The 23357-nt window shown below is 37.8% G+C and overlaps 1 protein-coding gene across 1 annotated transcript in view; it reads right to left on the reverse strand.

Annotated features, from left to right (window-relative positions):
- WDR64 (WD repeat domain 64) overlaps window positions 1-23357 on the reverse strand; it is a 143949-nt gene that overhangs the window by 63338 nt on the left and 57254 nt on the right. Inside the window, exon 10 of the mRNA XM_030303238.1 lies at window positions 14570-14709. Coding sequence (XP_030159098.1) covers window positions 14570-14709 — 140 coding nt within the window. The remainder of the gene's footprint in view (window positions 1-14569; window positions 14710-23357) is intronic.

A 23357-nucleotide genomic window follows, 5' to 3' on the forward strand; every position in this document is an offset into this window, starting at 1 on the left:
AGTCTGAGAGACAGAAGTGGAGCCAGGTTGGGCCTGAAGGGGATTAGGAAGGGCAGCATTTCAGAAAGAGACTGAGCTGCTGTAGAAAGAAAATAATCTGAGAGGATAGGTGGCTTCCACTAGAGAAGCCCTTGGATGCAGAATGCAGTATTTAGAAATTATAAATTAAATATTATTACATGTCTGTCTAACACAGAGATTACAAAAAATATTCACCTTCTAGTAGCATTAAAAATAATGATTTTCAGGGGCACCTGGGTGGCTCAGTTGGTTAAGTGTCTGATTCTTGGTTTCAGCTCAGGTCATGATCTCAATGTTCATGAGTTCAAGCCTCACATCAGGCTCCGTGCTGACAGCATGAAACCAGCTTTGGATTTTTTTGTCTCCCTCTCTCTCTGTCCCTCCCCCAACCATGCTTGCGCACACTCTCTCTCTTAAAAATAAATAAACTTTTTTTTTTAAAAAAAGACAGTTTAAAAAATAATAAAATGATTTTCAAACAAATTGGGAATGCAGGGGTTCAGTGACAGGATTTATTTTTAACACCAGGAAAAATTGAATTGCAAGGCTGCAAGTCTTTGAGGATAAAGTTACTCATCCCCAAATATGAAAGAGAAGGATAATAGGAAGTCCTCCCCTGAAGCTTTGTGAGGAAAATTAATAAATAATGATAAAGTAAAAATTTTTGGAAACTCTACATGTGTCTGAGCCAGGAGTGAGGATTGTTTTGATTCAACCAGGTTTTTGGTCTTTTCTTGCAAACTCGATGCCAATCACTATTATCCAAACACATTAATAAACTGCTCTTTTTTTTTTCTTGATGGGTGTTTATTACAGAGTGACTAGAGCAGAATTTCAGATGTGTAGACATTGGTTTTGGATACACAGAAAAAGGATTGTAAAAAGGTGCAAAACTAACATGATATGCATGATTCCTTATACAGCAAATAACTCTGGAACTCTGAGCTAGCTGCTCCAGAAACAAAAGATCAGTAGAAGCACTATTCCTCCTGTTCTTGGACAGACCCTCATCGAGGCAGGAGAGTAGATATGACACATGACATTATCATGCATTGTAAGGGCTATATTTGAATAGACGTCTGAACAATTGTGGGATGCTAACACTTGTATTAGTAGAAGTCTTTAGAATTGCAGTGTCATTTAATAGAGGGAGGGACATGGGGAATTCAGCATTTTTGATTTGTCAAGGGAAGCTGGGATTTTGCCAGCCTTCCTAATTTTACCTAATGTCTACAAGAGGTTAATTAGGTTTTAGACCCCAAATGAATCAAATTAGGGTTACATTATTTTACATAGGAAGAGCCTAAAGATCTCTGATATTATGACTCTTTTGAGGGCTAACACAGTATTATAGACAAATACTATATTTGAAAGTAGGGGTATGTATAAGAGTGCAATTGAAACGGTAGGCATTCAATGTTGATTGTGTAGCGAATTCAATGCAAAAATGTACTTTTTAAGCTCTTCCAAATAACAAGAAGAAAAAAAATTCCTACGTGGAACTAAAACTGTTGATTCTGTTATCTTGTTCTCACATTTTTTCCTGTGTGATAACTGGCAAAACGGAAATGAAATGAGGACACCCAGCATGCCTTTAAAAATTAACTTTTTAATTACCACGTTATTATATGTGCCTGGTAGAAAATTTCAAACAGTACAAAACCAAGAGTACCCTTTCCCACCTACCCACTCCTTCTGGGATCTCCAGTTCAACTTCTTAGGTTAATCACTGTTGGGAGATACCGCCTCTGAAGGCAGAAAACTCAGTGGAATCCTCTTTCACCATTTACTAGCTGTGTGACGTTGGCCAAATCTCTTAACATCTCTCAGCCTTAGTTTTTACATTTGTAAGGGAGATTATATCAGAACCTGTCTCAGTGTTGTCACAAACGTTAAATGAGGTCATATATAGAAAGAGCTTACATCAATATGAGGGCATATTTACTGAAATGTGCTTCATTCTTTTTAATGGCTGTATAGTATTCTGTTGTATGAATGCTCCATAATTTATTTTAATTAGTTCCCAACTGATAGAATTATGCTCATTTCCTTTATTTTCTTTTAGTAAAGTGATAGTGAACTTCCTTGCACATGTAATTTTTTATAGTAGTCTGAACATACCTGTTTGATAAATTCCAGAAATGGAATTTTTGTGTCAAAGGGTATGAGTGTTTTAAGTTTTGTTAGATTGCCAAAGTCAACCTTGCTTTTTGAGAAGATTACAATTTGATGACTTCCTGATTTCAAATTGCAAAACCAGCTTTCATAATTTACTCCAGTTCTGTAAGAGAACTGAACTTGATGTTTTTGTCATTCCTAGGTTTTGCCATCAAAGATTTTTGGAAGTTTTGCCTTATTTACTCAACTAGATTTTTAACTCCCTTTGGGCAGAGATTATATCAAAAGATGTTTAATCACAGGGCCTGATACAGTATTAGATACTTAGCAGGGGATCGCATATTATTGGTTGATTCATATAGACACAGTAGGAAGTCAAGATTTCCAGGAGGATAGCTTTGAGATACATCCAGTTTACCAGCCAAAGAACAATGTCAGGCTTTTGCAAGAATTACATTTACTAAGGAATGAAAGTTAATGGCAACTGTATACCCAGAGAGCTACCTTAGGTAGACTGTAGTGAATATGTGTGTGTGCACATGCAAATGTGTGTGTGTATTTGTGCAAATGGTCTGGTGGGCAAGGGGGTGGGGTGAAGAGGGAATAGTCCCAAAGGGCAAAACTCAGAAGCTCAGAGCCCATCTTAAGCAAACGTGTAATGACAACAAAGTGTCCCAGGTTATACAAATAGAGAGTGACCGCCACAAACGGAAGGAAGCTTCATGTAGGGGCTGGTTCTCCACTGTTTTGTGGGGCACATTGTCTCCCATCAGTCAGAACTATCAACAGAGTCTTTTGAAGATGTTCGATGAACTATTCTGGGATTAGAGACAGAAGGAAGGCAAGACGTGTACGTAAGCAAAAAGCTTTCAGACTCTTCAGACTGCTTCAGACTCTTCAAGTTGAGTCTGAATCCCAAAGCATGTGTCCCTTTCTCTTAGTTTGTATTTTTTCTTTACAGTTGGTCACTAAGGTTTTACTAGCTAAGGATTCCTAACATATATTGATCTTCCCCAGAAAAATTTCCAACAGTCTGCTTTGAGGACAGATTAGAGGCAAGTAACTCTTCCTCTTGAGGATGTTGCAAATCACAGTTTACCCAAAATGGAATGTCCCAAGCAGCAAAGGAAGGACAGAAGGTGACAAAATGCTGAGAGTAGTAAAATGTGGCTCTTAATCATGGATGCTTCCAGTTATCCAAAAAGTAGGGGGAAAAAACCCAACTGGAATTTACATCATATAGAATAATCTCATACAAGAAAAAAGGCATAAGGAGTAAAAACCAGAAAAGAGTTCTGATTTTTATGAGTTAAGGGTAACATATTTTTAAAGGTCAGCTTTTCCTCCTATCCCTGGGTCTGTTTCAAGGACCCACATTTCTTATTCACCAAAGAGAGATGAACTCCAGCTTTCTCTTGGTGAAAGCTTCATGGAGGATGTGATATTGCACTGACATCTAAAGGCTCAGTAGAACAGCTGAGGATGGGAGGAAACCATCTACAGACACAGGCAGGAAAGCACAAAGACTTTGGGGAAGGGCTGGGTGAAGTTTAGACTATCTGAATACAAGTAAGTAGCAACAAAACTAGAAAAGGTATCTGGTTCCAGACCATGAAGAGAAAACTAGAAAAGAGAATTTGAACTTTATTTATAAGGCATGAGGTGGCTTTGATGATATGTAAGAAAGTTAAGTAGGTAAGAGGATGATTAACATGACAGTGTAATATTCGGATGATGGGGAGATGGGAAGGACTGAAGTAGGAGGACCACAAGTGCCTTCTCATGTGACTACGTAACTGGGAGCCTCTCAGTGGGTCTGCACGAAGGCCATATCTGTGGGAAGAAAAATGAGGCACCTGATACAAAAAACATTGCAGAGGCTTGGAGACTGGCCAATGTGAGGGGTTAGAGAGTCAGAAGGTTTAAAAGTGACTTTGAAGTTGGTCATGGTTCTGTGGGGAACAGATGCTATCATTAACAGCTAGAAGAAGACCAGAAGTCAGGAAAAGGAGATTTGACATGGGAAATTAATTCAGTTTTAGATAAGCAGGAATTTTGGAAAGGATAAATAAGAACCAAACGGTCCTTTAAGGAACCTTGAAGATAGAGACGTTGAGTGTAAGAAGAGAACTGATGCGACAAGGGTCTTGATGGTGCAGGGTTAGACTAAGAGAACGAGAGTAGGGATTTGATTCAGGAAGGAAGAGAAATTTTTGGCCTTGGGCAGGAGGAAAAGAGAGAAAGTAGCTAAAAAACCAGAAAAACACAAATATTTTGAGGTGGGTAAGATGGAAGTTAATGAAGCGACTCGACATTGTCAGCTTAGTAGAAGATGAGGTAGCTTGTGGAGCGTGAGAGCCATGTCAGGGGCTCAAGGAGAGTAGATTTTGTTGAACCTCATGTAGACTTGACAGGTGTTCAGCATGAGATGAATATAAATGACTGAGTAGCATGAGAAGCATGGGCTTTTTGGAAAGCCTCACCCTGTTCCATGCCACATACCACACCCATAATCTACTCCTGTGTGGCCGCAGAGGAGGCTCAGGACAAAAGCAGGTAGATCAATACAAGTCCTGTCCCCACTATGGAGAGTGGGGAGCACCCGTCTTTCTGATAACTGCTGATGTTAATGGTGGGGGGGGGGTGCTGGTTACATACCAGGCACTGTGTGCGTGCTCCTTACCTTATCTCATTGCATCATCCTCACATCAACCCTATGAGGAAGGTATTCTATTACGTTCCTCAGCGATCTCAAATAACTCATCCAAGGTCACACCACCTATAACTGTCAGAGTCACTCTTCAATTTAGGTCTGCCAGGTTTTGGAGGCCATTCTCTTAGCCATGCTGCCTGGGAGCAAGACAGTAGTGTCCTCGTCACTTAGGACAGGATCTTAGACAAGGTCAGGAATAAGATGGCATCTAGCCAGACTGCAGGCCAAGCAGGCAACCCCTCTGGCTTGCTTTGACATTATGCACCTGGCACCTGACTTCAGGACATTGACTCTTGCTCTAAGGCACACTCCCAGTCTAGTCAAGCTGCGCCTTTTCTCAGGTTCCTTCATATCACTTCCAAAGTGAAAATTAAAAAAAAGAAAAAAAGCAACTGTTAAACACCCATTTGCAATCTGTTAGAAGTCATCAAACCATGTATATTTCTCTCCTCATAGCAAAAATAAGAAAAATAACCTTTGGTATCTAGACTGTGCTTGAGAAAGCTGACCACCATGTTTCCCACTTTTTGTTTCTTCCTGCATCTGTCAGTGTTCGTCAGCTCTTCAGGAGCAGGAGTTGTGGCTCAGTGGCTAAATGCTTGAGCTCTGTGACCAGAAATACAATTTTAACATCTGCAGAAGAAAACAATATCTGGGTGGAAAGTCTGCAGAACTAGGAGGAAGGATGAAAATCTGCTGTAAGGGCTTCGGAAAAGGCATGTCATAGGCACATGACTGGCCAGTCATTTATTTTATTTTGTTACTATTTTTCTTAAATGTTTCTTTTTTGAGAGAGAGAGAGAGAGAGAGAGAGAGAGAGAGAGAATCTTTTTTTAATTTAACTTTATTTTTTATTTTTTAAAATTTGCATCCCAAATTTGTTAGTATATAGTGAAACAATGATTTCAGTAGATTCCTTAATGCCCCTTACCCATTTAGCCCATCCTGCCTCCCACAACCCCTCCAGCAACCCTCAGTTTATTCTCCATATTTATGAGTCTCTTTTGTTTTGTCCCCCTCCCTGTTTTTATATTATTTTTGTTTCCCTTCCCTTATGTTCATCTGTTTTGTCTCTTAAAGTCCTCATATGAGTGAAGTCATATGATTTTTCTCTTTCTCTGACTGACTAATTTCACTTAACATAATACCCTCCAGTTCCATCCACGTAGTTGCAAATGGCAAGATTTCATTCTTTTTGATTGCCAAGTAATACTCCATTGTATATATATACCACATTTTCTTTATCCATTCATGCATCAATGGACATTTGGGCTCTTTCCATACTTTGTTTATTGTTGATAGTGCTGCTATAAACATGGGGGTCCATGTGTCCCTTCGAAACAGCACATCTGTATCCCTTGGATAAATGCCTAGTAGTGCAGTTGCTGGGTCATTGGGTAGTTCTATTTTTAGTTTTTTGAGAAATCTCCATACTGTTTTCCAGAGTGGCTGCACCAGCTTGCATTCCCACCAACAATGCAAAAGAGATCCTCTTTCTCTGCATCCTTGCCAACATCTGTTGTTGCTTGAGTTGTTAATTTTAGCCATTCTGACAGGTGTAAGGTAGTATCTTACTGTGGTTTTGATTTGTATTTCCCTGATGATGAATGATGTTGAGCATTTTTTTATGTGTCGGTTGGCCATCTGGATGTCTTCTTTGGAGAAGTGTCTATTCATGTCTTTTGCCCATTTCTTCACTGGATTATTTGTTTTTTGGGTGTTGAGTTTGATAAGTTCTTTGTAGATTTTGGATACTAACCCTTTATCTGATATGTCATTTGCAAATATCTTCTCCCATTCTGTCGGTTGCCTTTTAGTTTTGCTGATTGTTTCCTTTGCTCTGCAGAAGCTTTTTATTTTGATGAGGTCCCAGTAGTTCATTTTTGCTTTTGTTTCCCTTGCCTCCAGAGATGTGTTGAGTAAGAAATTGCTGTGGGCAAGATCAAAGAGGTTTTTGCCTGCTTTCTCCTCGAGGATTTTGATGGCTTTCTGTCTTACATTTAGGTCTTTCATCCATTTTGAGTATATTTTTATGTATGGTGTAAGAAAGTGGTCCAGGTTCATTTTCTGCATGTCGCTGTCCAGTTTTCCCAACACCACTTGCTGAAGAGACTGTCTTTATTCCATTGGATATTCTTTCCTGCTTTGTCAAAGATTAGGTGGCCATACGTTTGTCCGTTTCTGGGGTCTCTATTCTGTTCCATTGATCTGAGTGTCTGTTCTTGTGCCAGTACCATACTGTCTTGATGATTACAGCTCTGTAGTATAGCTTGAAGTCTGGGATTGTGATACCTCCAGCTTTGGTTTTCTTTTTCAAGATTGCTTTGCCTATTCGGGGTCTTTTCTGGTTCCATACAAATTTTAGGATTATTTGTTCTAGCTCTGTGAAGAATACTGATGTTACTTTGATAGGGATAGCATTGAATATGTAGATTGCTTTGGGTAGGATTGACATTTTCACAGTATTTGTTCTTCCTATCCAGGAGCATGGAATCTTTTTCCATTTCTTTGTGTCTTCTTCAATTTCTTTCATCAGCTTTCTATAGTTTTCTGTGTATAGATTTTTCACCTCTTTGGTTAGATTTATTCCTAGGTATTTTATGGGTTTTGGTGCAATTGTAAGTGGGATCGATTCCTTGATTTCTCTTTCTGTTGCTTCATTGTTGGTGTTCAGAAATGCAACCGATTTCTACACATTGATTTTATATCCTGAAACTTTGCTGAATTCATGAATCAGTTCTAGCAGTTTTTTGGTGGAATCTTTTGGGTTTTCCATATAAAGTATCATGTCATCAGCGAAGAGTGAAAGTGTGACCTCCTCCTGGCTGATTTGGATGCCTTTTATTTCTTTGTGTTGTCTGATTGCAGAGGCTAAGACTTCCAATACTATGTTGAATAACAGTGGTGACAGTGGACATCCCTGTCTTGTTCCTGACCTTAGGGGGAAAAGCTCTCAGTTTTTCCCCATTGAGGATAATAATAGTGTTGGGTCGCTCGTATATGGCTTTTATCATCTCGAGGTATGATCTTTCTATCCCTACTTTCTTGAGGGTTTTTATCAATAAAGGATGCTGTATTTTGTCAAATGCTTTCTCTGCATCTATTGAGAGGATCATATGGTTCTTGTCCTTTCTTTTATTGATGTGATGAATCATGTTGTTTTGCGGATATTGAACCAGTGCGCGAGAGAGAATCTTAAGCAGGCTTCACATTCAGTGCAAGCCTGACTCAGGGCTTGATTTCATGACCCTGGGATCATGACCTGAGCCCTAATCAAGAGTCAGAAACTTAGCAGACTGAAGCCACCCAGGCGCCCCTGGCTGGTGATTTATTAAAGCTTGATGGGTTGAAAACTAGTTTATATGAAGCAATTTGAAGGAATGCTAGATGTGTAAAAATATGCTATTTTTGCTGTAATTAATGATATTACTACTAGAAATGATGATGGCAGCTCTAGAAAAAACACGTATGGGCCGAATTTGGTGTTCTCTCTGGCTAAATTGCTCATTTCTCAGATCTTTGTGGGGCTGGCTCTTCTGGTCATCCTGGGTTCAGCTTTTCTGTCACCTCTTCAGAGGTGATTTTCAGTCACATGACATGATTGTAATTTCTTTTCATTAGAATACTTACCATGCTATTTTCCTGTTTATTTGCTACTTCGTTCGGCTCTCTCTTCCCCCAGAATGTCAATGTCCTGTGAAAAGGGCCTTATCTGACTCATTCAGTGCTCCCTCCTCTAGAACCCAGAGCAGTACCTGTCACATAATAGATACTCAAGAAATAAATGCTTCCTGAATAAGTAATGAACGAGATCATTTAATTTTTATAATAACCCTGTAGGCAAAAATACACTTTACACATGAAGAACCATGTGGAAAGATATCAAGTAATTTGCCCAGTGAAGCTGCTGGGGTGTTTGAGTGAGCATCATAATGTTAATACATCTGTTACGCTTACAAGAAACGGGAAATCTAATCGCTTATGTCTCTTCACCTCTAGACATGAATGGCCAAAATATTTGCTAGACAGGTATCTTTGTTGTCTTTAATTTCTCTAGAGGGGACTCCAGTTCTCAATTCATAACATGGTTTAATTTTAGTGCCTCAAAACCTTCACTGTCTTTCCAGTACCATTAATTTTTTTAATGTAATTAAAATTAAAAATAGTTTCCTTATAAAAGCAGTACTTACTGTAAAAAATAGGTAAGAAAAAAACACGAAAAAAATTAATCCATTCACAATTTGGCATCCAGGTAATTACAACATCTTGTTAATCACCCCTGATAATGTATGATAGACAAAGAAATGTTTTAAAATAAAATAATTTCTTACATGCTTTTCATTATATTTCCCAATGTTTACCTAATGTTAGGTAGTTTCCCATCAGTGTTCATCTATATAACACTGAAAGTCTATATGATATTACTATGATGTGAAAGGACACATCACAACTTACTGAATGAAAGGGAGGGGTTGGGGATGTAGGGAGTCACAAGGTACAAACTTCCAGGAACAAGATACATAAGCCACAATGACTGTAGCTGACACTGCCATGTGATGTGTGTGGAAGTTGTAAAGAGAGTAGATCCTGAGAGCTCTCATCACAGGGAAAGAATTTATTTTCTTTCTTTCTTTTAGTTTTTTCTATCTACATGAGATGGTGCGTGCTCACTAAACTTACTGTGGTAACCATTTCACAATATGTGTAAGTCAAACCATTATGCTGTGTACCCTATACTTATGCAGTACTGTGTATCAATTATATTTCAATAACACTGGAGAGCAAACAAACAAGTAAATAAAATAACTTACTGAATCAAAGCCCTATTTTTAGATTTTGAATTTCTCACTCTTCTTCCCATACCTCTCTTTTTTTTTCTTTCCTTCCTTCTTTTTTTTTTATTTTTTTTTAATGTTTATTTATTTTTGAGACAGAGAGAGACAGAGCATGAACAAGGGAGGGTCAGAGAGAGAGGGAGACACAGAACCTGAAGCAGGCTCCAGGCTCTGAGCTGTCAGCACAGAGCCCGACGCGGGGCTCGAACTCACAGACTGTGAGATCATGACCTGAGCCGAATTTGGCCGCTTAACCGACTGAGCCACCCAGGCACCCCACTTTCCTTCCTTCTTAAATCAGTGTACAAGCAACAGTGCAATGAACATCCTGTTTTATGGGTCTTTGGACACTTATCTGATTATCACATTAGAATAAATGCCTAGGGGTGCCTCAGTGGCTTAGTCAGTTAAGCCTTCAACTTGATTTTGGCTCAGGTCATGATCTCATGTTTCATGGGATCAAGCCCCACGTCAAGGCTCTGTGTTGATGGCTCAGAGCCTGCTTGGGATGGTTTCTCTCTCTCTCTGCCCCTCTCCCACTCGCTTTCTTTCTCTCCCTCAAAATAAATAAATAGACATTTAAAAAAAGAAGAAGAAGAAATGCCTAAAAGGTTATTTGTTCAAGGATCTTATTCCAGTTTTTGTTATTTTTGTTGCATTTTTGCCCCTCTGCTAATCTGTATTTAACATTTTTAATAATGTATAGGGCAACTGTTTGGGGTTGGGACAGATGGGATGGACTATATTTAGCCACTAAGTAGCTATGTGACCTTGGGTAAGTTACTTAGGTCTCATTTGCCTTTATACATACAAAATTATGATAATTACTTTATAGGGCTGTTATTAGCGTCAAGTGAGTTGAGTATGCAAAATATGTACCACAGTTTCTGGCACTTGGTGAATATTTGATAAATGGTAATTATTATAATTCACAGAAAGTTTAAATGTTTACATAGTCATATTTATTTTTCTTTCTTTTTTTTTAGGTTGTAGCAAAATGTGCTTTTTTTTTTTTAAATATGAAATTTGTCAAATTCGTTTCCATACAACACCCAGTGCTCACCCCAACAGGTGTCCTCCTCAATGCCCATCACCCACCCTCCCATCAACCCTCAGTTTGTTCTCAGTTTTTCAGAGTCTCTTATGGTTTGGCTCCCTCCCTCTCTCTTTTTTTTTTCTCCTTCCACTCCCCCATGGTCTTCTGTAAGTTTCTCAGGATCCACATAAGAGTGAAAGCATATGGTATCTGTCTTTCTCTGTATGGCTTATTTCACTTAGCATCACACTCTCCAGTTGCATCCAGTTGCTACCAAAGGTCATATTTCATTCTTTCTCATTGCCACGTAGTACTCCATTGTGTATACAAACCACAATTTCTTTATCCATTCATCAGTTGATGGACATTTAGGCTTTTTCCACAATTTGGCTATTGTTGAAAGTGCTGCTATAAACATTGGGGTACAAGTGCCCCTATGCATCAGTACTCCTGTATCCCTTGGGTAAATTCCTAGCGGTGCTATTGCTGGGCCATAGGGTAGAACTATTTTTAATTTTTTGAGCAACCTCCACACTGTTTTCCAGAGTGGCTGTACCAGTTTGCATTCCCACCAACACTGCAAGAGGGTTTCCGTTTCTCTACATCCTCTCAAACATCTGTAGGCTCCTGATTTGTTCATTTTAGCCACTCTGACCAGCGTGAGGTGGTATCTCAGTGTGGTTTTGATTTGTATTTCCCTGATGAGGAGTGATGTTGAGCATCTTTTCATGTGCCTTTTGGCCATCTGGATGTCTTCTTTGGAGAAGTGTCTATTCATGTTTTCTGCCCATTTCTTCACTGGATTGTTTGTCTTTCGGGTGTGGAGTTTGGTGAGCTCTTTATAGATTTTGGATACTAGCCCTTTGTCTGATATGTCATTCGCAAATATCTTTTCCCATTCTGTTGGTTGCCTTTTAGTTTTGTTGATTGTTTCCTTTGCAGTGCAGAAGCTTTGTATCTTGATGAGGTCCCAATTGTTCATTTTTGCTTTTAATTCCCTTGCCTTTGGAGATGTGTCAAGTAAGAAGTTGCTGCAGCTGAGGTCAGAGATGTTTTTTCCTGCTTTCTCTTCTAGGGTTTTGGTGGTTTCCCCCTGAGATCAGGAACACAACAGGGATGTCCACTCTCACTGCTGTTGTTTAACATAGTGTTGGAAGTGCTAGCATCAGCAATCAGGCAACAAAAGGAAATCAAAGCCATCAAAATTGGCAAAGATGAAGTCAAGCTTTCACTTTTTGCAGATGACATGATATTATACATGGAAAATCAGATAGACTCCACCAAAATTCTACTAGAACTGATACATGAATTCAGCAATCTTGCAGGATACAAAATCAATGTACAGAAATCAGTTGCATTCTTATACACTGATAATGAAGCAACAGAAAGACAAATAAAGAAACTGATCCCATTCACAATTGCACCAAGAAGCATAAAATACCTAGGAATAAACCTAACCAAAGATGTAAAAGATCTGTAATGCTGAAAACTATAGAAAGCTTATGAAGGAAATTGAAGAAGATATAAAGAAATGGAAAAATACTCCGTGCCCATGGATTGGAAGAATAAATATTGTTAAAATGTCAATACTACCCAAAGCTATCTACACATTCAATGCAATCCCAATCAAAACTGCACCAGCATTCTTCTCGAAGCTAGAACAAGCAATCCTAAAATTCATATGGAACCCACAAAAGGCCCTGAATAGCCAAAGTAATTTTGGAGAAGAAGACCAAAGCAGGAGGCATTACAATCCCAGACTTTAGCCTCTACTACAAAGCTGTAATCATCAAGACAGCATGGTATTGGCACAAAAACAGACACATAGACTAATGGAATAGAATGGAGACTCCAAAGTGGGACCCACAAAAGTATGGCCAACTCATCTTTGACAAAGTAGGAAAGAATATTCAATGGAAAAAAGACAGTCTCTTTAACAAATGGTGCTGGGAGAACTGGACAGCAACATGCAGAAGGTTGAAACTAGACCACTTTCTCACACCATTCACAAAAATAAACTCAAAATGGATAAAGGACCTGAATGTGAGACAGGAAACCATCAAAACCCTAGAGGAGAAAGCAGGAAAAGATCTCTCTGACCTCAGCCGTAGCAATTTCTTACTTGACACATCCCCAAAGGCAAGGGAATTAAAAGCAAAAATGAACTATTGGGACCTCATCAAGATACAAAGCTTCTGCACAGCAAAGGAAACAACCAACAAAACTAAAAGGTAACCAACAGAATGGGAAAAGATATTTGCAAATGACATATCGGACAAAGGGCTAGTATCCAAATCTATAAAGAGCTCACCAAACTCCACACCCGAAAGACAAATAATCCAGTGAGGAAATGGGCAGAAAACATGAATAGACACTTCTCTAAAGAAGACATCCAGATGGACAACAGGCACATGAAAAGATGCTCAACGTCGCTCCTCGTCAGGGAAATACAAATCAAAACCACACTCAGATATCACTTCACACCAGTCAGAGTGGCCAAAATGAACAAATCAGGAAACTATAGATGCTGGTGAGGATGTGGAGAAACAGGAACCCTCTTGCAGTGTTGGTGGGAATGCAAACTGGTGCAGCCACTCTGGAAAACAGTCGGAGGTTCCTCAAAAAATTAAAAATAGACCTACCCTATGGCCCAGCAATAGCACTGCTAGGAATTTACCCAAGGGATACAGGAGTACTGATGCATAGGGGCACTTGTACCCCAATGATTATAGCAGCACTCTCAACAATAGCCAAATTGTGGAAAAAGCCTAAATGTCCATCAACTGATGAATGGATAAAGAAATTGTGGTTTGTATACACAATGGAGTACTACGTGGCAATGAGAAAGAATGAAATATGGCCCTTTGTAGCAACGTAGATGGAACTGGAGAGTGTTATGCTAAGTGAAATAAGCCATACAGAGAAAGACAGATACCATATGTGTTCACTCTTACGTGGAGCCTGAGAAACTTAGCAGAACCCATGGGGGAGGGGAAGGAAAAAAAAAAAGAGTTTAGAGTGGGAGAGAGCCAAAGCATAAGAGACTCTTAAAAATGAGAACAAACTGAGGGCTAATGGGGGGTGGGAGGGAGGGGAGGGTGGGTGATGGGTATAGAGGAGGGCACCTGTTGGGATGAGCACTGGGTGTTGTATGGAAACCAATTTGATAATAAATTTCATATATTTAAAAATAAATAAATAAATAAATAAATAAATAAATAAATATCCAGTTAGTATTCTCACTTCCCCCAACTGTCTTACACAGACAACATACATATATATTTGTTCTATGTGTTTAATCAGCAGGCAAATAAATTCCAAATATTATAATTAAAAAATAAAATAAAGTAAAATAAAATAAAATAAAATAAACATAAAGTAATTAATAAAATAAAAAATTTAAGATCTGATTTTGTTGTATTTTTTGAGGAGGTAATCATTATTATTTGCAAATATAATGGCTCAGTCATTATATATCTAATATTCATAACTCCTTTTTTCTTATTTTAGCACATTGGTTAGAACATTTAAGACATTGTGTAATAACAGCAACAGAACCATCAGGCTTTCTGTCTTTGCTGATGATGTCCTGTCTGCAACAGGAGAGCCATGCCTGGTCTCTTTCCAGCACGACCTTCCTTTAACGCTTATATTTAATCATGTTCTTTCACATGCTCTCATCAGCAGAAACAGAACAGTGGCTCATCATTTCCTTCTCCACATCGACAGTATTTTTCTCAGTGACAAGCAGCTATTTCAGTCAAAAATTGTATGTGTTCTAGATTTTCCAGTGGCTGATTTTAAGGGGAAAAAACGGTCTATTTCATTTATGTTGTTTTCCGTTACCTTTGCAGAGGAAAGGCTGATGATGTGTTGATCTTTCTCATTGGCTACGATCTCGGTGATACTGAACATGTGCCCCACAAGTTTCCCCACCGGCTTGGTGCTGATGTTGGGATGCCACAACCGGAGTACCTTGTCGTCTCCTAACAAGGAGGACATGGGGAGGTTATTTGTTTTCTCAGGGATACAGACAGCTGTACAGACAGCTGGTCAAAGTTTAAAAAGTGCCTCTCACTCAGTCATATTCTTCTCATCCTTCTAATACCAAGTCACATTCTGCTTCTTCCAGGATGCCGTCTATGATTGACTTGCTAAGAGGCCAGGCTTGCTTTAGGGCCATTTCCTCCTGTCAGGCTGTTTTGCAATAATTGTATTTACACACACGAATGTGAATTCTTATAAATATTTTATGAGTCCTTTTCTTGCTTCAGTACTTTCCCACTCATTCATGCATTAATGTATTATTTATATTTTATTTACTTCCCAAGGTATTTTAGACAGATGTTCTTTTGTCTTCACATTGAGAGGAAGAGGAAAATTGCACATAATCTCTATCATTATAACAAATCAACTGTTTTCCTGTCTCCATCTTCCCTTCTAGCACATATCCATAAGCATCTATAATTTACACATACTTACTATCATAGCATACATACTATTTTTTAATTGTTAAAATCATATGCGTACACAGTAAAAGATTTAACAACACAAAAGGGTATAATTTTGTCAAAAATGTCTTCTTTTCCCTCAGAATCCCTACTTCACCTCCCTATAGATAATCACTGCTAACTGTTTTATCCCTCTTTTTTAAAAATAAACTTTTTATTTTCAGAGTTAAGGAAAACACTTTTCCATTCGTATTGAAATGCGTTGAATTATTTTTAGGGGGTATTTAGATTACCATTTCTTAACAACAAAAAAATCACTATTACTAACTTTTATCTTTGATATACACATTTAAAAAATATAATATAAATGTTTCCAAAATAAAAAAAATCAGTGTTTTTTAAAATGTATTTTTACCAAGAAATCACAGCATGCTATCTTGAATGCAGAGAGAGACCAACAGTGTTATTATATGTGGGGATTACAAGGCAAGTTGCTTTCTGTTTTTTCCCCCAGGGTTATTGAAATATAATTGACATACAACATTGTGTGAGTTTAAGGTATGCAACATGATTATGTGATATAAGTATATATTGCAAAGTGAGGTTAGTTAACACATGACCACCTCACAGTTACCTTTTTTCTTTGTCAGAACTTTTTAAGATTTGCTGTCTTCATAACTTTCAACTATACAATACAATACTGTTAACTATAGTCACCATGTAGACTTTATATCCCCAGAACTTATTCATCTTATCACTGGAAATTTGTACCCTTTTGTAAAATACAAATTTTATATGTTCAATATAATTCAAATTATACACACACACACACACACACACACACCATTTTTTTTTTTTTTTTGCATTTGTGGAAAAGCCCAGGTCCACACCTTCATAATTATCATTTTGGCTGCTACATCATCATTTTTTAACATTTCCTATCAATAAATGTTCCTGCTAATTCTAGTCTTTCACTTTATTCAGCAACTTACGTATTTTTTTCTTCTTTTGGATATTGTTATTGAGGATAAATTTCCATGTTGTTAGGTTGTTTCCTAAAATGGGCATACCAAATTCCAAAGCCATCAACTATATATGATTATACCAGTTTCATCAAACTTGGGCCAGCAAATGGATTTTATCATAATTTAAAATGTTTGCTATTTTAATGTCTAAAATGACACTATGTTTTTATTTAATTTATATGACAACTGATGCTGCTGAATTTTTTCTCCCACGTATATCTGCTATTGTATCTCCTCCTATGAATTATTTAATCATATACTTTACCCATGGTCTATTAGAATTCTGATGATCTTAAAAATTAAAACCTAATAAAATTTTATTATCATATGCATACACACACACATCCACTTTTATGATAAAGACTAGCTAGTTGTTTACCAACTCTTATTGTCTCTTACTGGGTACACAGTTGGACTATATTTCCCAGACTCCCTAGCAGTTAGATGTGATCAGATTACTGACTTTAAGCCAGTGAACTAAGAGAATTGATATCAGATTTGACATGAGTAAGAGAAATACATTTCCATTTTGCTTGAGTCATTATACATTTTGGGATTTATTGTAAGGAAAAAGTTTAAGAATTCTCTGACCTTGCACCAATGGGTTAACAAGGCTTAGAGTGGAAAGCTGCCACAGGGTAAAAGTGCCTCCAGAGTAGAACAAAGCATAGAGCAGAGTGGAAAGCCCCTTGCACAGGAGGAAACTGTCCAAGAACAGATAGAGGTGGAAAGCTGCTGCAGCAAGGTGAAAGGGCTGAGAGCTAGTTAACAACAAAAATGCCTTGTTAACTCTGAGGTGGCATGTTCTATTTGTCTTAGCACCTAGAAAAGTTAAGATAAACAGATACAGGACCTGGTGCCTGTAGTAAATGGCCATGTGCTCAGTGCCAGGACTTTGATTTGTATTGATCCTAACATCTAACACCTCATACCTTTAAAACCCCCTTTCTCTCACACACATGAGTTAATGATCACTGTGTTATTGTCTCTTTAATGATCACTGTTTTATTGTCCATCACATTTTTAAGCCTTCTGATCCTAATAAATCCGAACAAAGATCCTTACTCAGGGTTCTTGTACCCTCCTGGACATTAGCCTCTCTCGTATTCAATTTTGTGTCCACTCTCTTGCTGGACAAGACAGAACTCCAGACTCAAAGTCTGTGACAATTTATTTGTTACAACATTATCTAAACTAATGCGTAGTTGTAATCTAATTATTTTAAACAAGCAACCTAAACCATGTATAATAGTTTACAAAATATAGAATATTTTCATTTTATTAAGCTTATTTATTTTAGGAAAGAGAGAGAGAGGAGAGAATGAGTTGGGGAGGAACAAAGAGAGAGAGAGAGAGACCGAGAATCCCCAGTAGGCTCCATGCTGAGAGTGCAAAGCCTTATGCGGGGCTCGAACTCATGAACTACAAGATCATGACCTGAGTGGAAATCAAGAGTTGGACCCTTAGCCAACTGAGCCACCCAGTTGCCCCCCAAATACAGAATATTTTTAATATATTGGATGTCCCATTTCACAAATAATTAAATGTCATTTTGAGTCATATAAAATCATCAAAGAATTTCAAGTTGGAACCCTAGGAATATATAATCCAACTCTCTTATATCAGAAAAGAAACTAACTCCTACATATTAAGTGATTTTCAATTAAATGATTTACTTTACTTTAATGATTTAAGTGTGATTTGTCCAGAATCACATATCAGAAAATGGTATCACATTAGGAATATTATGGCACATTCTTGATAATTTATTATCAAGGACCTTCAGGGCACTAGAAAAATAAGATTGTACAATAACACTATAACTTAAGGTATAATTTATATATAAGTTATATAAGACACAATTTGTGTATTAAAAAATACAAAATTCAAAGTGGCCATGTTAGTTAATCAGGTATCACATATTTGGCCACCCACAGGATGAATTTGCTGATATATATTGGATTTTTTTATGGAAATACACTTACCCACACCAGTCAGTTAGGGAGGAGAATTAGATAACTTACCAGCTGGACATTTATAGACCAAAGAAATGTTCTAGACACAAATGTTTTCATAATTCTATGACTATTTTGCCAGGTTCCATAAAAAGAAAAAGGAACATTGTATTTTCTTTCTCTCCTTTGAGTATTCCAATCCATTCTTCAAATCTTAGCATACCTTTACCTCCAAGAATATTTCAAAATGTCTTCATATTCTTTAAAACCAAGTGCCCCTGCCTATGTGTTCCCTGCCCCAGCATGTTTTATAATTAATTATTCATTTTTCTCTACCATCCACTCGAGGGCAGAACTTTTTCTTTTTTATCATAGTATCTCAATTGTGTAATCTACAGTGGGAGTTCAAATATTTATTGAACAACTTCCACAACTTCAACCTTGGGATGCTGAATCCTAGCTCAGAAGTTTAACTATCAAGTGGCACAAGACTGGGAAAACATGTATCCAAACAAAAATAAATCTTTGTTGAATGTTCGCCTGATTCCTTCCACTCCAGAAGTCATTGGGTTATGGAATCTTAGTAGAGACAGGCTGAAAAATCTCAGGACACAATTGACTCTTACCTTCTATTTCTCAGGCAACTGGTATGGATTGAATCATGTCTCCCCAGAATTCTTATGGTGAAGCCTTGACCCCCAATGTGATGGTATTTGGAAATGGGGTCTTTGGGAGATAATTAGGTTAAAATGAAGTTTTGAGAGTTGGGCCCTAATGATGGGATTACTGTTCTTATAAGGAGAGACACCAGAGAGCTAGCTCTCATGCTCTCTCTCTCTCTCTCTCTCTCTCTCTTTCTCTCTCTTTGCCATGTGAGGATAGAGGGAAAAAATGGCCATGTGCTGGCCAGCAAGAGAGCTCTCACTAGACATTGACCATGCTGGTACTTTGATCTTGGACTTTCAACCTCTAAAACTGACAAAATAAATTTCTGTTGTTTAAACCATAGCCTATAGTATTTTGTTATGGTACCCTAAGCTGACCAAGACGGTGACCAAGATATTTTAAGTGGGTAAGGGGGATGTTTTGTTAAATTTAAAACTTCCATGTTGCTCTTATTAACAAGAAAAAAATATCTTAAGAAATTACTTCATGCTTGGCATTTTGTTAGATGTTGAAAAAATTCTAGATACTGACCCTACTGAAAGTCTTTTTCAGAAGACCAAAACTTATACCTTCTAGAACTTATTTCCAACATTTCCTCCCTAAAGCTGCCCCTGATCACTGTCGCCAGCCTCAGATGGTGTTAGGATTTCTTCCCCATTCTTAGGTTGTTTTCTCCCTGTTTTGCTGATAACACAAACCCTATTTAATTATTATTATTATTATTATTATTATTATTATTATTTTGCTTAAATATCTGTTTACTCATTATCTGGTGAGTCTTATATTTCTCATTTACAGCAGGGTTTGACAAATAGTAAGTGCTTAATACATGTTTGCTAAGTGAATGAATTGGCTAGTAGAGTCACTCAGGGAGTGCTTACAAAATATGTATGTGGGGAAAGTCTACCTTGATTTGAAACCTGGCTCTATCACTTACTAGCCTTATGGCTTTAAGTAAGTGACTTCATCGCTCTATATCTGGGTTTTCTCATCTGTATATATATCAGGGATTACTGGAACTTTTGTCATAACCTTATTGTGATATTAAATGGGGTCATACATGGATAATCTGAACAGTTCCTGGACTATGAGTGGACTATTACTACGACTCTATTCTTCTTCTTCTAAATCGCTGTCATGTGCAATGTATTTTATATAAAATGTTTGGGGGAGAGAGAGAAGAATGTATTCACAGTGATACAAAACATGCCCTGATCTTGAGAGTTTATAATCTAGTAGAACCACTAAGGCAAGCATGAACGATCTGGAGGTAAAGTAAGCATTCATAGAAAATATTTCAAATCTGAAGGTAGGATTTTCTACTATAAATGATATATTATGGGTCATAAAGGGTTAATTCCTTGTTCTTTTGTTATTTTTCATTTATTTTAGTTTCTCTCTTCCTTTTTTTTTTTTTTTTTTCACTGTGATTTAGATAAGGCCACATACAAAGATAGGATTTTCTTTCCTTTAGCAAGCTCCTATTTCAGCTGGTGAGTCAGTGGATCCAAATGCCTCACTCTTGATGAGATGAGCTGGCTCAATTCAGAGAGAAAAGCAAGGGAGGGAGAGACTGTGTCAACCAGATTGCTGTGGTCCAGGGGTTGCAAAAAGGGGCAGGGAGCAAAGAGAACTGACTTGAGCTCAGGTTTCTGAGACGACCGGTTGCATGATGAATTGAGGCAAACCATTCTCTTTTCTGGGGCCTCAATTTCCTTACCTGCAAAATTTTGATCTCCCAAGATTCCTTCCCATTCTAAAGTTTTATGATTGTGTGCTGTGGAGGGAGAGGATTACTACAGTGAGAGTACAGAGCAACCAGGAATTTGTAAAGGTAATGAGAAAAACTCCAGATTATCAGCTACATGATTCATACTGAATAATTCCTATAATGCAGTATCTTGCTTGCATTCTCTTTTCATTGGCAAGTATGTTCAGAACCTGAGCCTCAGGCCCACAGGTAGTTGGGCTTTACCACTCCTGGAGGATGAAGCCGGGCTATTCTCAGAAGAAAATCTGTGACTTGTATGACACAGGAAGAAGAATACAATGAAAGATTATGACTTGAGAAATGTGGCAAACGAAGAGCTTTGTCCAGTGTGCATTATGACAGAAACCCATTGTGTGCTACCAGAGTCTTCCAGTTGGGTTTGTTTTTTATTGATAGCAATGGAATCCTTACGTGGTCTGTGTGGTGGTTATTTGGAGCCAGAATGATCAGAAAGGGACATGATACTAAGCTCTAAATGTCTACAGTGCTTAATCTGTATTGTTATTGTTACAATTATTAATCTGTTGACTCATGATCCATGTTGTATTATAGTTATGTATTAATATGTCTTATTTGTATGATTAGATTTAGAATTCTAGAAGGTTAAAATACAACCCGATCTCTATGACACATAATGCCTAGTCTGTAAAGCTTTGCAAGAAATATTTGTTGAATTAAATATTAACAAGTGCATGCGAGCCTCCAAGTTACCTTGGATGGCAGAGAATTGTTTTTATACACTGGAACTTCCAAAGTAGGAGTTTAGCTCTTAAAACGCCAATAGAGATGGATATTAGCTTTAAAAAAAATTCTTCATGGTCACTAAAACAATGCTCAGGAAGTTTGCAATTTTTTTGTTTGTTTTGTTTTGTTTTTGTAAATACCTTGTCCTGGTTTGGCTTTTTTTTTTTTTTTTTTACCTCCCTGCAAGAGCTTCTATTTTTTCAAGCTCATCAAATGTCCCTGCATATTTCACACATTCAACTATGCCTAGCAAAGCTGCTTTCATAGTATATTTTGAGTCATCAGCTGGTACATACAGTACATTTAGCAATGTGCTTGGCTGAGTCACTAATCAACAAGAGTATTCTCCTGAGGAAAATGTGTTTTCAGTTATTGAGGAATTGCATTTTCTACTAATAGAAGCTCTGTAACTGTGACAATTTAATAAATTTTGCATGGTGAAAAGTATCAGTTGCCTGTCAGTCATACTGCTAGATGTTTTGGTTTTGTAAGAAAGCTAGAAAACCTATAATTAATAAGATGTCAAAGCTATAGCTGGGCATCTTATAATATAATGACCACTGAAGTTATAATGAAGGTCAAATACCGTATTCCATAAACACTGAAGTGGTTTGAGTTCCAGAATTTTACCAAACACGTTTGTGTTTTTTTCCCCCTCAGAAATGATTAAAATACCTAATATTACAAAATATATGAAACCTGGTCAATTCTTGCATTTTGAATTATTTTGTGTGAGAACAAAGGGCTGTTCAAAGGAGTTGATTAAGATGGAAGTGACAGTTTGTCTTTTCAGAAGAATCCAATTTAGGAATCAGAGCTCACTATAGCTGTGCCATTTTGCTTTCTTATAGGGTTTCCTGAGGAGGGTCTGAGTTGAATTAGGATAGAGGCCACTATATTTTCACCAAACTCAAGACATGCCATGCTGGGGACAGAGTCCATGGTAGTTCTATTCCCTGTCCCAGGACCACTGTGCTCTTGCCCTCATCCCCAGAACACCCCCACCTCCTTCTGATGAGTGGTCAGCATCATTTCCTCACAAGGAATAAGCCAAGACAGTCATTGGCTCAGCAAAGGGCAATGGGGATCAAGAAATTGTGAAAGAAGGACATCACTTCTTTTGAAAACATGTGATCTCTTATGTGTTCTAGACTTCAGTGCGGGGCTCTTTAAAGGATAACCTCAGTGCACCTGGGTGGCTCAGTGGGTTAAGCATCTCACTGTTGGTTTTGGTTCAGGTCATGATCTCACAGTTCCTGAGTTTGAGCCCCGTGTGGGGCTCTGTGCTCACAGCATGAGGCCTTGTGTGGGATTCTCTCTCTTCCTCTTTCTCTGCCCCTCCCCTGCTCACACCATCTCTGTCTTTTTCAAAATAAATAATAAATTTAAAAAAATAAATAAAAGATAACCTCAATTAGCACAGCTTACAGACTTGGATCCCTGTTCATTTTGAGAATTATCATCACCAAGCATCAGGAAACTTGCCCCCTGTGCAAGCCATGACTCCCACATACTACTCTGCAGACTCCTTCTACATATGCTTTGCTTTCTTGATGTCCTTGCTTGAAATTTAGAAGTGTGTGGCGCATTAATGCCTCAGTTTTCTGAGTACACAAAGCTCTGACTATATATTGAGTAATACCTAATTAGCAGACCGGGTTCCAAAATTTCCAAAGAACATTTTAATTTATCTCCCTATGAACAGGAATTTCCTTAAACAATAGAATCAGGGTATTTTAAGCTCAAGGGAATCTTGGAATTGATGTCGTTCAACTTCCTCTGTTTACCAGATAAGGAAAGTGAGCAATGGGAGAGATTACATGATTGTTGAAAATCAGACAGTTGGTTAGTGTCCAGGTTATGACTAAACCCAGCTCTTCTAACTTTTAGTGCATTATTTTTACTTGTTTTGCTCTTCGATAGACTACTGTATATTTTTTTTAAAATAATATTCAAACCATAAACTAGTTTTAAGTAAGTGTTGTGAAAGGGCCCAAAGCTGAGCACAAATTTCAATATAAA

Source organism: Lynx canadensis, chromosome F1, assembly GCF_007474595.2.
Source record: "Lynx canadensis isolate LIC74 chromosome F1, mLynCan4.pri.v2, whole genome shotgun sequence".
NCBI lineage: Eukaryota > Metazoa > Chordata > Mammalia > Carnivora > Felidae > Lynx > Lynx canadensis.